This window comes from Ursus arctos, unplaced genomic scaffold, assembly GCF_023065955.2.
Source record: "Ursus arctos isolate Adak ecotype North America unplaced genomic scaffold, UrsArc2.0 scaffold_14, whole genome shotgun sequence".
In the NCBI taxonomy this organism is placed as follows: Eukaryota; Metazoa; Chordata; class Mammalia; order Carnivora; family Ursidae; genus Ursus; species Ursus arctos.
The window spans coordinates 23,772,394-23,787,009 of record NW_026622808.1 but is presented as its reverse complement, the minus strand read 5'-3'; the positions used below and the strand labels follow the sequence as shown (position 1 = coordinate 23,787,009).

The window sequence follows — 14,616 nt, the reverse complement described above, 5'->3', positions numbered from 1 at the left end:
AAAAGGCAGGAGTCTGTATAACATGCCCCATGCACTCACATTCTGGCAGGGAAACATACAAAGAATTAAATAAAAGTTACACAGCAATAACCCCCACATGTAAATTACTGCAAGAGAAAATGTCCTTTTTTTGTGGAAATGTTAAAAACAAACAAACAAACAAAAAAAAAAACGTTCATGGAGATGACTCCTTGCAGTCTGAAAGAGGTGATGGGATTGTGAAGATAGAGAGGAGGTGAATAATGACTAAGAGACCAGTGGGCGACTCCCAGCAGAAGGCAGCAGGTACATGGAGGCTCTGAGCCTGGAGACTGGGGCTTCAGGTGAATCTACAACTCAAGTTCGGTGTTTGTGACATGGATGTGGGTGAGGCAGCATGAGTGGGAAGCTAGTGGATTGGTTAGGAAAGGCAAGCCAAGTGTTCAAAGCTATGGAATTTGGGGTTCAGTCTCCAGCAGGAAGTCACCAGGGAGGGGTTAAGGTGGGGAGGTAGACAGTAACTTAAATGCAATATAGAAATATATCTCTGGGTAAATGTGAATATTGGCTAGAGGGTGTCAGCCTGTGGTAGGTGGAGAGCCAACAAGGAACTCAAAGAAGGCTGTGGAACTGGAAACCCAGAGGTGAGGGAGCAATGGGGACATTGGAGAGAAGAAAAAACTCAGCCAAACCTCATCATCAGTGATAAGCACTCATTATCAACAAGAGGGAACTATGCTAAGCTCTTTACATATATTTCCTAACTCTGCCAACCACCTTGAGATGACGGACACCTCTAGCCCTACTATTTTGGAGGGGTGATATTAACATTTAGAACAGTTTGGCCCTCCAAGTTCAAATAGAAAATATGCAGAGATCTAAAATAAAAATCTGAGTTTCTGATTATAAAAGTTTTGCATTTTATATCATTTAGAAAAGTTCTTTTAGCAAATAATCTTTGAACACCCCCCACTTTTGTTGTACTGTGTGTACTTCCTTTTGTGAGTTGTGAGTGTCTTCCCTTTGCTTGTTATTCTGGTGGGATGTTCAGTGGGTCAGATGACCTGATAGTGTAAAATCCTCTCTACTTTTTCCTTTGGATAAATTGCCTTTTGCTACTTCATTATTCTGGGCATCTAAGAGCTGTAACTGGGGTTGGAATGTTGCAGAACCAAGAACATTTGCTCCTCCTCACCATCTCTAGGGGCCCCCTGAGCTTATTTCATCTTTCTCCCCACTTCCTAAAAATTTTTGCAACTGATATTTTTTATGTTTCTTTATCTTTTTCTTTCTTTCTTTCTTTCTTTCTTTCTTTCTTTCTTTCTTTCTTTCTTTCTTTTACTTGAGAGAGGGAGAGAAGAAGAAAAGGTGGAGAGAGAAGAGATCACAAGCAGGGGGAGTGGGAGAGGGAGAATCAGACTCCCTGCCAATGTGGGTCTTGAACCCAGGACCCAAGGGTCATGGCCTGAGCTGAAGGCAGACCTTTAACTGACTGAGACACACAGGTGCCCCTTTTATGTTTGTTTAAAAACTGGGCACAATATGATCCTATTAAAATGGAGACCCATGATTACAGGATCATAAGAGATTAAACTCCTGGAATTTGAATGCAGTTTGACATTTTTAGGAGAAAGACAATTGGATATCTACAGGTTGCCATTTGTCACTGTTTGCCTAATTATTGTGGCTGGAGGTGACAATAGCCTGGTAGTGATTTTTAAACCAATAAATGAACAAATATAAAGCAGAATGGTGAAGGGTAGTGAGAGATACAGGCTTCCAGTTAAAGAATGAATGAGTCATGGGAATAAAAGGCACAGCCTAGGGACTATAGTCAGTAATATTGTCATAGTGTTGTGTGGTGACAGATGGCAGCTCCACATGTGTTGAGCAGGGTGTAACATTTAAATTGTTGAGTCACTGTGTTGTACACCCAAAACCAATGTAACATATATGTCAATCACACAGGATTTAAAAATTAACTTAAAAAACTCAAGTATTTTCTCAGAGCCTTTGTGTTGGTTGTCCTCCCTGATGGGCACACATTTCCCCAGATAATTTGGTGTCTCCTGCTGTCTCCTCCGTGAAGGAGGCCTTGTGTAAACATGGGCTGGTCTGCCCGAGCAACCTGTGGAAACTAACACCTCCATCCACTCTTTCCTTTTATCCCACTTTGTATTTCTTCATAGCACCTGTCACCTTCTGATATTCTATCCAATCTTTTATTTGCTTATCTTCTCCACCACTAAATGTGCAGACACTTGTTTCCTGACATCTATACTCTTTGCCTCGGGGTCAGTCAGTACTCAAGTTTATTCCTCAAACATGTGACAGAATTTCTCATTAAAAGTATAAAATACATCAGTACTTTGGGGAAAGGCCAAGGGTGGGATGCACGTTCCTATTCAGAGCTGGGAAGGTCTTGAGAGGGGACAGATTTCATATAAAACCTATGGAAATTGACTCTGTGAATGTAAAATAAAAATTGTAGAATTTCAATGATATTTGTAATGTTCATTATAGAGAAAATTAGTCAAGTTATTTTTTGTTCCCTGGTAGTGACCTCCACCACGTGGAACCAGGAAATGATACACGAATGTCAGTGTTTCTTCTTCTGGGATTATCAGGGGAACCAGAACTACAGCCCCTCATATTTGGGCTTTTCCTCTCTATGTACCTGATCACTGTGTTTGGAAACCTGCTCCTCATCCTGGCCGTCAGCTCTGACTCCCACCTCCACACCCCCATGTACTTCTTCCTGGCCAACCTGTCCTTTGTAGACATCTGTTTCACCTCCACCACCGTCCCCAAGATGCTGTGGAACATCCAGACTCAGAGCAAAGTCATAACCTATGAAGGTTGCATCACTCAGATATACTTTTTCCTGCTCTTGGCTGGATTGGACAACTTTCTTCTGGCTGTGATGGCCTATGACCGCTTTGTGGCCATCTGTCACCCCCTGCACTACACGGTCATCATGAAACCTACCTACTGTGTACTGTTTGTTCTGGTGTCCTGGATGATGAGTACCCTGAATTCCTTAATACAAAGTTTAATGGTGTTGTGGCTGTCTTTCTGTAGATTGGTGGAAATCTCCCACTTTTTCTGTGAAATCAATCAGGTGGTCCAACTTGCCTTTTCTGACAAGTTTCTTAATGACATGGTGATGCATTTTGCAGTTGCATTGTTGGGTGGTGCTTCCCTGGCTGGGATTCTTTACTCTTACTCTAAGATAGTCTCCTTTATACATGAAATTGAATCAGCTGAGGGGAAGTACAAAGCATTTTCCACCTGTGCATCTCACCTCTCAGTTGTCTCCTTATTTTATTGTACGAGCCTAGGAGTGTACCTTAGCTCTGCTGCTACCCAGAGCTCCCACGCAAGTGCAGTGGCCTCGGTGATGTACACGGTGGTCACCCCCATGCTGAACCCCTTCATCTACAGCCTGAGGAACAGAGACATAAAGAGGACTCTGAAAAGAATCATTGGGGATCCAATGTTGTAAGAGTGCCCATGATTGCAGGGCTTACAGACTTGGAGTCAGGAACTATTATTTTTTGATCAGACTATGGAAGTAGAATCTGTTCCTTCTATTTATTTCCTGGAATTTCCATTTGTTTGAATTAATTTTCTCCACACACTTAGGTAACTCACTTTATTAAGGTTCCACTCTCTCTGATACACAGTTTCCCCTTTGTCCATTTTTGGCTGTTCCCAATATTTTCCCCAACTTTGTGTCACAAATGCCTGGAAATTTCTGTATCTTACATGGGATATGTTGGATTTCTTTAAGTAATTTCAATTCACATGACTTATATCATGCCGAGTACATTTTCCCTAGATTTCCCCAAAGAATAATCATGAGTTGCATTCCCCATATGGAAGAATCTACACTTGGCCACTAAGCCCTTTACATAACTTAATTGTAGAGGAGAATAAAAAACCCGTTTTCACCTGGGGTTTGTCAATCTTTTTACATCACTACCATCACTCCTCTTCTTGATAATGTGGATTCTAATACTGTCCCCTTTAAGTCTTAGGCTCCTGGCAGGAATGCTCAGGCTAGGAAAGCCCGGGCACCCCCTGCACCCCTGTGCTTGTGGACATTCCCACTGATGCTTCCCTGACCAGAGCCTCTGCTGTGGCTGCACCAGCCCTTGGGTTCTCATTGTGACTGCAAGACAGGCCTCAGCAGCACCCATCAGAGACTCTAACAAAACCAGGTTTAGTACTCAGGTCCTGGAGGGCAGAGGCAGAAAAGTCTGGGGGGAGAGGGAGTGCAGAGTTTCAGAGAGAGATGAAGGCCAGACCTGGGGTACTGCCTTTACTGGGGTCCATGGGAGGGTGGGTGGAAGTTTGCAGGTTCCCTCTCTATTTATGATTTTAAAACATAGGAGTGAAATTCTGGCATGGAAAGGGAAAGTGGGGTCACTCATATGTCAGTATTGAGGTTACCCGGGGCTTTCTGAGGAGGTGCTTCATGGCTGGAGCTGCCTGGCTGATAGTGTCCCACACCTGACAACATGTTTATTCGGCATGGTTGTCCTTGAAATGGATGCTTCAGAACTCAAGCTTAATGTCAGGCACTTACTCTACAAACATGGTACCGTGTTTCTAACTAGTCTTGTTTTATTCTATGTCGTGTGTGTCCAGAATGCCCACCATAGGCACTGGCAAAACCTGTTAGCAAGTATGTGTCTCCCAGTGCAGTCTACATGGAAATACAAATGTGAATAAATAGCGTGACCTCATATGTGTCAGTGTCAGAGATGACCGTAAACGTGAGGATGCATTTTATTTGGGTTAATGCCCAGTAGTGTAATTACTGGATCATATGCTACTTCTATTTTCACTTTTTTGATGAATTTCTATTCTGTTTTCCGCATTGGCTTCTCCAGTTTGCATTCCCACCAACAGTGTGCAAAGGTTTCTCTTACTCCACATCCCCAGCAACACTTATTGTTCCTTGTGGCTTTCACTTTATCCATTCTGACGGGTGTGAGGTGATATCTCATTGTGTTTTTGAATGCATTTCCCTGATAATGAGTGATTTTGAACATCTTTTCACGTGTCTGTTGGACATTTATGTGTCTTCTTGGGAGAAATGTTTTCATGTCTTCTGGCCATTTTTAAATTGAATTATTATATATTTATTTTTTTAGTGTTGAGTTGTATAAGTTCTTCATATGTTTTGGATATTAACCCCTTATTGGATATATCACTCACAAATACCTTCTCCCATTCAGTAAGTTATCTTTTTGTTTGTTGTTTGCTTCCTTCACTGTGGAAAAGCTTTTAATTTTGACGTAGCCATTTGTAACATAGTTGGTTATAGAGGGTATAATGCTAGGTAAAATCAGTCAGTCACAGAAAAACAAATACTGTATGATTTCATTCATATATAGAATTTAGGAAACAAAACAAACAAAGAAAGAAAAAAGAGACAAACAAAAGAACAGACTCTTTAATATGGAGAAGAAAGTGGTGAGGTTGCCAGAGGGGAGATGGGTGGGAGAATGGGTGACGTAGGTGATGGGGATTAAGAGTACAGTTATCGTGTTGAGCACTGAGTAATGTAGAGAATTGCTGAATCACTGTATTGTACACCTGAAGCTAATATAAAACTGTATGTTAATTACGCTGGAATTAAAATAATAAAAAATTAAATAAAAGTGTGCACATTTCACACCACCCATTTTATTACGATCCAAAATATTTATTTTTCATGCTGTGCATGCATTGGGAAGCACGGAAGATTAGTGTCCACACCGGAAGGGGTTTATTCATTGAGGTGAAGGATTGCTTAGTTTCTTCTATGTTTTATCACAGTTATCTTACTGTTTCTACTTGAAAACTTCCACTGCTACCTGCTAATATGACTATCTCTATTGTTCCATGAAATAACACCCTATTCCTAGTATTTCTAACAAATGCTAAGGGATAGAGAATGAGCAATATCAGTAGTGTCCATTGTGCACCTTCTTCCTCCTCAGAAATCTCTTCCCCCTGCATGTCCAGAGGATGCTTCACACAAGAGCTGGATGTCCTGCTAGTCCTGTGGTTCAGAGTCACCGGTTCTTCTGCACGAACGTGCATGTCTTTTGTACTCTTGAAGTGAACTGGAAGGGAGCCCACATATAGTCACTTGTTCATCATGTCATCGGAAATGAACTTGAGTAACAGAAACACCATGACTGTTCTCCTTAATGTCAGATCATATGCCACAGATAAAAAGCACAAGTTCTAACTGCCTCGGGTCTGTTCACTCGGATGATTGTGTCAGTCAGCTCCCTCTGTGTAACAGTCTGTCTTTGTCAAATGGGATAGCATAATACCTTTACAATCAAATGGAATTATGTGCTGGGGAGCGTTTCTGATCTCTGCTGGGTCCTCATGGGTCTGGAGTCAGGAGTGAATCTCTATGTTGCGTTTCTTTATTTTTTTAAATATTTATTTATTTGAGATAGAAAGAGTAAGAGCGAGTGAAAGAGAGGGAAAGAGAGAGAGAACATAAGTGGGGGGGTGAAGAGGGAGGAGGAGAATCAGGCTCTCCACTGAGCAGGGAGTCTGACACAGAGATCAATCCCAGGACTTTAGGATCATGACCTGAGCTGAAATCAAAAGTCAGATGCTCAACTGATTGAGCCACCCAGGTGCCCATCTACATATTTTTCTAAGACTCATCCATGATGTTGTTTGTGGTTGTGGTGTTCTTCTGTCTTCAGGTAATATTGCCTCTTATTACTACGTTTCCATATGTAGGTTAATCTTGTATTCATAGAAAAATTGGTTTATCATGTGAATTACTTAAATTTAATTCCATTGTTCATATATCCATAGTGAACAGCTGGCTTTCTTCCCCATTAGAAATGTGTTTTTTTTTACCCCTCCTAAGTGAGAGTCAGCTACCTGTGCTCTAGATCGTACCCGCAGCCATGCACCATTAGGCTTGTTTCACTGAATCAATCATTGGTGTACAATTACAACAATAACCTGCATATGTGAAATGTACACATTGGTGAATTAAAGGAGCTCCACAAAAATGAAGAGTACATGCCGCAAGTTTCTATTTGTATATGAGTTAAGGCTGTACATAAGTTTTAACTGCTTTGGGAGGTAATTACTAAACATTTAAGCATCCTGAGCATCATATTCCCTATTTCTGAAGGTAACATGGGATTCTAAACATGACTTCATATGGACATTGTGGGGAATGAATAAAATGTGTGGAACTTACTATTTTACCTCAAAGAAAACATTTGAGGGTAACAGTTGTGTCTTGTGTATGTGTGTGTTTCCATGCATCATCTTTCAAATAAGCTCATCACATGTGTACACACAGTTGCATATATGATCTCATCTCTTATGTTGAAAGGAATCTTGAGAAAGCTGGAGAGGATAGCACTAAAAAAAGAATGAACTTTTCAATTTATGTAAAATAAAATGATGCAGAAATACAGAAAAAGATTTAAACTGTGATGGTTGACCTTAATTTTGATCATGAGTTTCTTTCCTATGTCACTGTCTCAAAGGTCCCATAGTCAGGTGCCACAAGGAACTCACTGCACCAGGTGATGGGGCAGAATATCTCCAAATCAATTTAAAATTTCCTTTCTACCTACTGTGGGTTTTTAATGTAAGTTGTCCTTATCCAAGGTAAGCTGATAAGTGAATTGAGAGGCTTAAACTCCGTTACCTCAAATAATTGTGTTGACTATGCCCATATGAGAATCCTCCTGCTGTGGTAAAATATCCCCACACTCGTTGCTAAAAACAAACACACATGTGCTCTTACAGTTCCGGAGTCAGAAGCTCGGAAGGAGTCTCATCGGGCTAATAGCAAGATGTCTGCAGGGCTGAGTTCCTTCTACAAGCTGAAGGGAGGGTCTGTTTGTTTTCCAATTCCAGGCTCTCTTGCTGGCCGCCTGCATTCCTGGACTCATGGACCTTCTTCCACCTTCAGAGAGAGCAGGGCAGCATTTTCAAAGTCTCTCTGACACCAACTCTTTTGTCGCTCTCATCAACATTTGCAGGACTGTTGTCATTACCTTCGTCCCACCTGGACAATCATAGGTAAGCATTTTATCTTGTTTATAATTAATTAATTAATTATTTATTTATTTATTATATTCAGTCATCTTATCTTATTTTTTAAAGAAAGAAAATTCTTTACTTAGTAACTTAAAAAATTTAACAGCATTTTATTATTTAGGAACCTGCCTCAAGTTTTGCCCATGCACACATATCGTAGGTACCTTATTCACAGTTCCGTTTCTGTGGGTAGAGTTGCTTCACTTCATATTGTGGTCCCAGGTCTCAGTGTTTGAATTCCCTCAGAATGCACCTTAAAATTTCAGTAGATGTAAGCATGCAGGAGTTTATTTATGAAAGGCCCTAGGAATTCAAACACATGCATCTATGCTTCTTTATCTTCTGTGTAGCTAATGACCAGAGAGGTCTTGGCTTTGACATAGTTTGTAAATGAATATATAAAATTCTACTATTTAAAGAAAACAATTGTCGTTTTCAACAGAGGCTCACTCTTAGGTAATCTGCACTCCTTGGTACATGAAAGTCTGGCTATAATAGATTATTATTTAACATTTGCTTTTCGTACCCTTTGCAACTTTAGATTTAGTTGTTTATATTTTGCGAGACTAACATATTGTGTGTTGTAGCTCTGAATGCTTTCTTCTGATCCTCTTTGACTGCATTAAATTGTTGGCAATTGCATACTAGCTTTCAAGTTAGTAATTAAATAACATTTGTTGATACTTAGAAAATAAAAAAAATAAAGGTGTAAATGCGGAAAAAAAGAATACCTCCCTACAAAACATGTATCAGCTAATATTCTTCAGGACATAATTTTCTAAGTATTAGTGAATGTTATTTAATTACAAACTTGAAAGTTATCTTATCTTTTTGACTTTTTAATTTTTTAAATTGTGTCTTTAATTTTTTTTTAAATTTTTTGTTATGTTATGTTAGTCACCATACAGTACATCCTTAGTTTTTGATGCAGTGTTCCATGATTCACTGTTTGAGTATAACACCCAGTGCTCCATGCAATACGTGCCCTCCTTACTACCCATTACCAGCCTATCCCAATCCCCCTCCTCCCTCCCCTCTGAAGCCCTCAGTTTGTTTCCCAGAGTCCACAGTCTTAAATTGAAGTACAATTAACAACAGTGTTTTATTAGTTTAGTGATACAATATAATGATTCAACAATTCTATATATTTCTAAGTACTCATTAAAATAAGTATACTATTTTTTTTAGTTTTTATTTAAATTCCAGTTAGTTAACATACTAACTAATTAGTAAACTAACATCTAAGCTTTTTGGATGTCCTGAGGTGACAATGTATGATAAAAAGTACAGCTAAAGAACTAAACAATTTATGAGTTTACTTTTGTTATCATTAATTGGAAAGAACCATTTTGGACATGTGATTGTTAAGCTGTCTCTGAGAAATGTCAGGACTTATCAGGTTGCCAGCAGAGGGGCAGAAAGAAGGATAGAGGGAGAGATATATGTTGGTGTGTTCATATTTACATTTAATAATAACTCAATGTGTATACATCTCTTTGTACTATAGGAATATAGTAAGTGATTCAAGAAACATACTTCCTTGCTAATATTTGTATTCTATAGATAGGATAATGAATTCTTTTAGGAACACTATATGTTTTTACCAAACCCCATAAGATACCTAGGAATAAACCTAACCAGGAGGTAAAGGATATATACTCTGAAAACTAAAGAACACTTATTAAAGAAATTGAGGAAGACACAAGGAAATGGAAAAACATTCCATGATCATGGATTGGAAGAACATATATTGTTATAATGTCTTTTTTATCCATTCATCTACTAAAGAACACTTGGGCTGTTTCCATAATTTGGCTATTGCAGATAATGTTGCTATAAGCATTGGGGTGCATGTATCTCTTTGAATTAGTATTTTTGTATTTTTTGGGTAAATACCTAGTAGTGCAATTGCTGGGTCATAGTGCACTTCTTTTTTTTTTTTTTTTTGGCTGGGGAGTAGCTTTTTATTCTCCTTGAATTAAATCAAAATGAAATAAACAACCAACACAAAAAACAAACAAACAAAAACCAAAAAATATCTTTGATCAAATTAGGTAACAAAATATTCTTATGAATTTGAAAATATAAGTGAGTGGAGGCCAAATTATCAAAACCAAAAAACACCCTATATGATAAAAAACAAAACAAAACAAAACAAAATGGGGCATAAAACAAAACAAAAAACAGAGAATATCTAAAGGCCCTTGGCCCAGAGCACCCAGAAATCATTAACAAGTACTTCTTTTTCTTTTTCTTTTTTATTATAATATTTTTTATTATATTATGTCACCATACAGTATATCCCTGGTTTTGATGTAAACTCTGATGATTCATTAGCTGCGTATAACACCCAGTGCACCATGCAATATGTGCCCTCCTTACTACCCATCATCAGCCTATCCCATTCCCCCAACTCCCTCCCCTCTGAAGCCCTCAGTTTGTTTCTCAGAGTCCATAGTCTATCATGCTTCATTTCCCCTTCTGATTACCCCCCCTTCTTTATCCCTTTCATCCCCTAACAATCTTCCTAGTTCTTATGTTCCATAGATGAGAGAAATCATATGATAATTGTCTTTCTCTGCTTGACTTATTTCATTTAGTGTTATCTTCTCCAGTGTCATCCATGTTGCAGCAAATGTTGAGAAATCGTTCTTTCTGATAGCTGAGTAATATTCCATTGTATACATGGACTACATCTTCTTAATCCAGTCATCTGTTGAAGGGCATCTCGGCTCCATTCACGATTTAGCTTTGTGGACAATGCCGCTATGAACATTGGGGTGCATATGGCCCTTCTCTTCACTATGTCTTTATCTTTGAGGTAAATACCCAGTAGTGCAATGGCTGGATCGTAGGGTAGGTCCATTTTTAACTTTTTAAGGGACTTCCACACTGTTTTCCAGAGTGGCTGCACCAACCTACATTCCCACCAACAATGTAGGAGGGATCCCCTTTCTCCACATCCTCTCCAACAATTATTGTTTCTTGTCTTGTCACTTTTTGCCATTCTAAATGGTGTAAGGTGGTATTTCAGTGTGGTTTTGATTTGAATTTCCCTGATGGCTAATGATGTTGAACATTTTTTCATGTGTCTGTTAGCCATTTGTATGTCATCATTGGAAAAGTGTCTATTCATATCTTCTGCCCATTTTTTGATTTGTTTATTTGTTTCTTGTGTATTGAGTTTGAGAAGTTCTTTGTAGATCTTGGATACCAGTCTTTTATCTGTAGTGTCATTTGCAAATATCTTCTTCCATTCTGTGGGCTGCCTCTTAGTTTTTCTGACTGTTTCCTTGGCTGTGCAGATGCTTTTTATCTTGATGAAGTCGCACAAGTTCATTTTATCTTTTGTTTCTCTTGCCTTTGGAGATGTGTCATGAAAAAGGTTGTTGTGGCCGATGTCGTAGAGGTTGCTGCCTATCAATGACATTTTTCAAAAAACTGGAACAAACTGCCCTTAAATTTGTGTGGAACCAGAAAAGGCCCCAAATCACCAAGGAAGTGTTGAAAAGGGAAAAAAAAAAAAAAAAAAAAAAAAAAAAGCTAGGGGCATCACAATGCCGGATTTCAAGCTGTACTACAAAGGTGTGATCACAAAGAGAGCATGGTACTGGCACAAAAACAGACACATAGACCAATGGAACAGAATAGAGAACCCAGATATGGACCCTCGGCTCTTTGGGCAACTAATCTTTGACAAAGCAGGAAAAAACATCCAGTGGAAAAAAGACAGTCTTCAATAAATGGTGCTGGGAAAATTGGACAGCTACATGCAAAAGAATGAAAGTTGACCACTTCCTCACACCATACACAACGATAAACTCCAAATGGATGAAAGACCTCGATGTGAGACAGGAATCCATCAAAATCCTAGAAAATAATTTAGTTAAACCCCAAAAATGCCACCAGTGTTTCATCTTAATGAATACACCTTACAAATGGATTCTGATATTCCATAAATCAATGAGTAGATGAAGTGGCTAAGAAAGAAATACTCTGCATAGAAATATATGTATGATTTAATATTCTGCTTCATCATCCTTAAAGTCAAGTGTGATTCTAAGGTCTTATTATGTTGATCGATATTTTCCATATTTGTCTTTCTGTGTAGATTCCACTTGGACACATGTATTTTATTATCATTTCATTTGCCAGAGACTATGGCAGGCATGGTGGACACAAGCTGTATAATAACAGGATCCTAATGTGTAGAAAAATCCCCATGATCTGCTAGAACCACCAGTACATCAAAGTCTGCATTCTTTGGAAGAGCAGTGAAGGTAGCGATAGACAGAGGAATGATCTTCAGAAAAGTGAAGCACAGCCTCAGATTTTTCTCTGTTATGTAATAGCTGTGGTGACCAAGAGTGTATTTTCCACAGGAGTAATATTCAGTCAAACAAAAGAAATAATACTATGATGTATTTTATTTAAAAAGAAATTACTTTTAACAGATCCATGTAGTCCTTTGAATAAATGAGAATTTCCAAATATTTCACATGTGAGGTTAGGAATACCATTGAGAGTAGGAAAATGACAAAGGGAAAATCTCTTGGATATCAGAGATATCACAAAGCTTAATAAAGTAAGTTACATAAATTATACAGAGAGGGAAAAATAATAAAAACAAATTCCCAGAAAAAAAATAGAAAAGTCATGTTCCACTTCCAGAATCTGATAAAAAACAAAACAAACAAACAAACAAACAAACAAAAAACATCAACACTTGGCTTAGGCTATGGGCTCTGCAATCCTGTGCACGTTTTCAGCCCCAGGACAACTGGCCCTTTTAGACCTGCCCATCCAGAGAATCTCATCAAGGCCCTCTTTATTTCTTTGTTCCTCAGACTGTAGATGAAGGGGTTCAGCATGGGCATGACCACCGTGTACATCACCGAGGCCACAGCACTTGCATGGGAGCTCTGGGTAGCAGCAGAGCTAAGGTACACTCCTAGGCTCGTACAACAAATAAGGAGACAACTGAGAGGTGAGACACACAGGTGGAAAATGCTTTATACTTGCCCTGAGTTGATGAGATCCCAAGTATGGAGGAAACTATCTTAGAGTAAGAGTAAAGGATCCCAAGGAGGGGACCACCACCCAGCAACACAGCTGCAAAATATATCACCATGTTATTGAGAAAGGTGTCAGAACATGCAAGTTGTATCATCTGATTGAGTTCACAGAAAAAATGGGGGATTTTTATGACTGTACAGAAGGACAGCCATAGCACCATTGAGGTGTGTAACAAAGAATAGAGGGCACTCATGATCCAGGACACCAGAACCAACAGTCTGCAGATCTGGGGATTCATGATGGCCATGTAGTGCATGGGGTGACAGATGGCCACAAAGTGGTCATAAGCCATCGCAGCCAGAAGGAAGTTGTCTAATCCTCCAAACAGTATGAAAAAGTATATCTGGCTGATGCAGTCTTCATAAGTGATCACTTTCCTCTGAGTCTGGATGTTCCACAGCATCTTGGGGATGGTGGTGGAGGTGGAACAGATGTCTACAAAGGACAGGTTGGCCAGGAAGAAGTACATGGGGGTGTGGAGGTGGGAGTCAGAACTGACGGCCAGGATGATGAGCAGGTTTCCAAACACAGTGATCAGGTACATAATGAGGAAAAGCCCAAAAATGAGGGGCTGCAGTTCTGCTTCCTCTGAAAGTCCCAGAAGAAGAAACTCTGAAATTCTTGTATAGTTTCCTGCATCCATGTGGTGGAGGTGACTACCAGCACAGGAGAAAATAACAGGACAAATTTTCATACAAATGCACATTGCTCAGATTCTAGAAATGCCACAATGTATATTTTCCAGTCAAGAAACTCATTTCAATATTTTGTGAATGGATCTGGGTCCCTTGAGGGGATCCCTATGTCCTCTCTGTTTAGCGATTTCCATCCCAACATCAGATATATCCCCAAAAGATCAGTCATTTTACAGTTTGAATAAGAAGTTATTTGAAGCATTTGAGGAAAAAATAGAGGGTCGACCTGTTTTGGAAATTCCTAGTCATAAATTAGAGGGTGCTAAAGAGCCAAAGTCCCTATACTTCAATGATGATCATAGGATAGAAGTGGATATAGATATCTGTCCCCTGGACAGATATTATGAAGAAAACAGAAGCAGGTTAAAAGAGAGCATGGGTAGGGTGTTAGGTTGGGTCTTAGTCAAGGTTGGCTAAGAAGGTGACATTTGAACTGAGACGTCAAGCAAGAGAGGGTGGAAGACAGGAGGTCTTCCTGGAAGAGGGAACTGCTCGTTCAAAGGTCATGAGGAAGAGCTTCTATCAGAAGATCAAGGCTTGGAAGGAAGCCAGCGTGTTGAGGGGAATGGACAAGAAGGAGAGTGATGGGAGGTGGTGGCAGTGAATTTCATAGAACCGTGTGACCCCATAGCAGCTTAATGTTCAAGACACAGGGACTTCCTTGTCCACACTATGTACCTCTTGCACTTTATGACTCTGGTTGCAATAATGTCCTGTCAATTGAACATCCTGCCTTAGTATCATCTGTTGATTGAGTTTGGACGGTGTATTATAA

At 39.4% G+C, this 14,616-nt stretch overlaps 2 protein-coding genes across 2 annotated transcripts in view; one reads left to right on the top strand and one right to left on the bottom strand.

Moving 5' to 3' along the window:
• The window catches only part of LOC125280934 (olfactory receptor 7A17-like), a 4,582-nt gene extending 1,098 nt beyond the window's left edge, over positions 1–3,484 (top strand). Inside the window, exon 2 of the mRNA XM_048211710.1 lies at positions 2,539–3,484. Coding sequence (XP_048067667.1) covers positions 2,539–3,484 — 946 coding nt within the window. The remainder of the gene's footprint in view (positions 1–2,538) is intronic.
• Positions 3,485–7,676: 4,192 nt separating this feature from the next.
• Positions 7,677–13,594, bottom strand: LOC125280935 (olfactory receptor-like protein OLF4; the record flags this gene model as incomplete). The annotated part of the gene is made up of 2 exons (XM_048211711.1): positions 7,677–7,746; positions 13,089–13,594. Coding segments are annotated over 2 exons (576 nt in total), but the record flags the coding sequence as incomplete, so codon positions are not given.
• Positions 13,595–14,616: the final 1,022 nt, after the last annotated feature.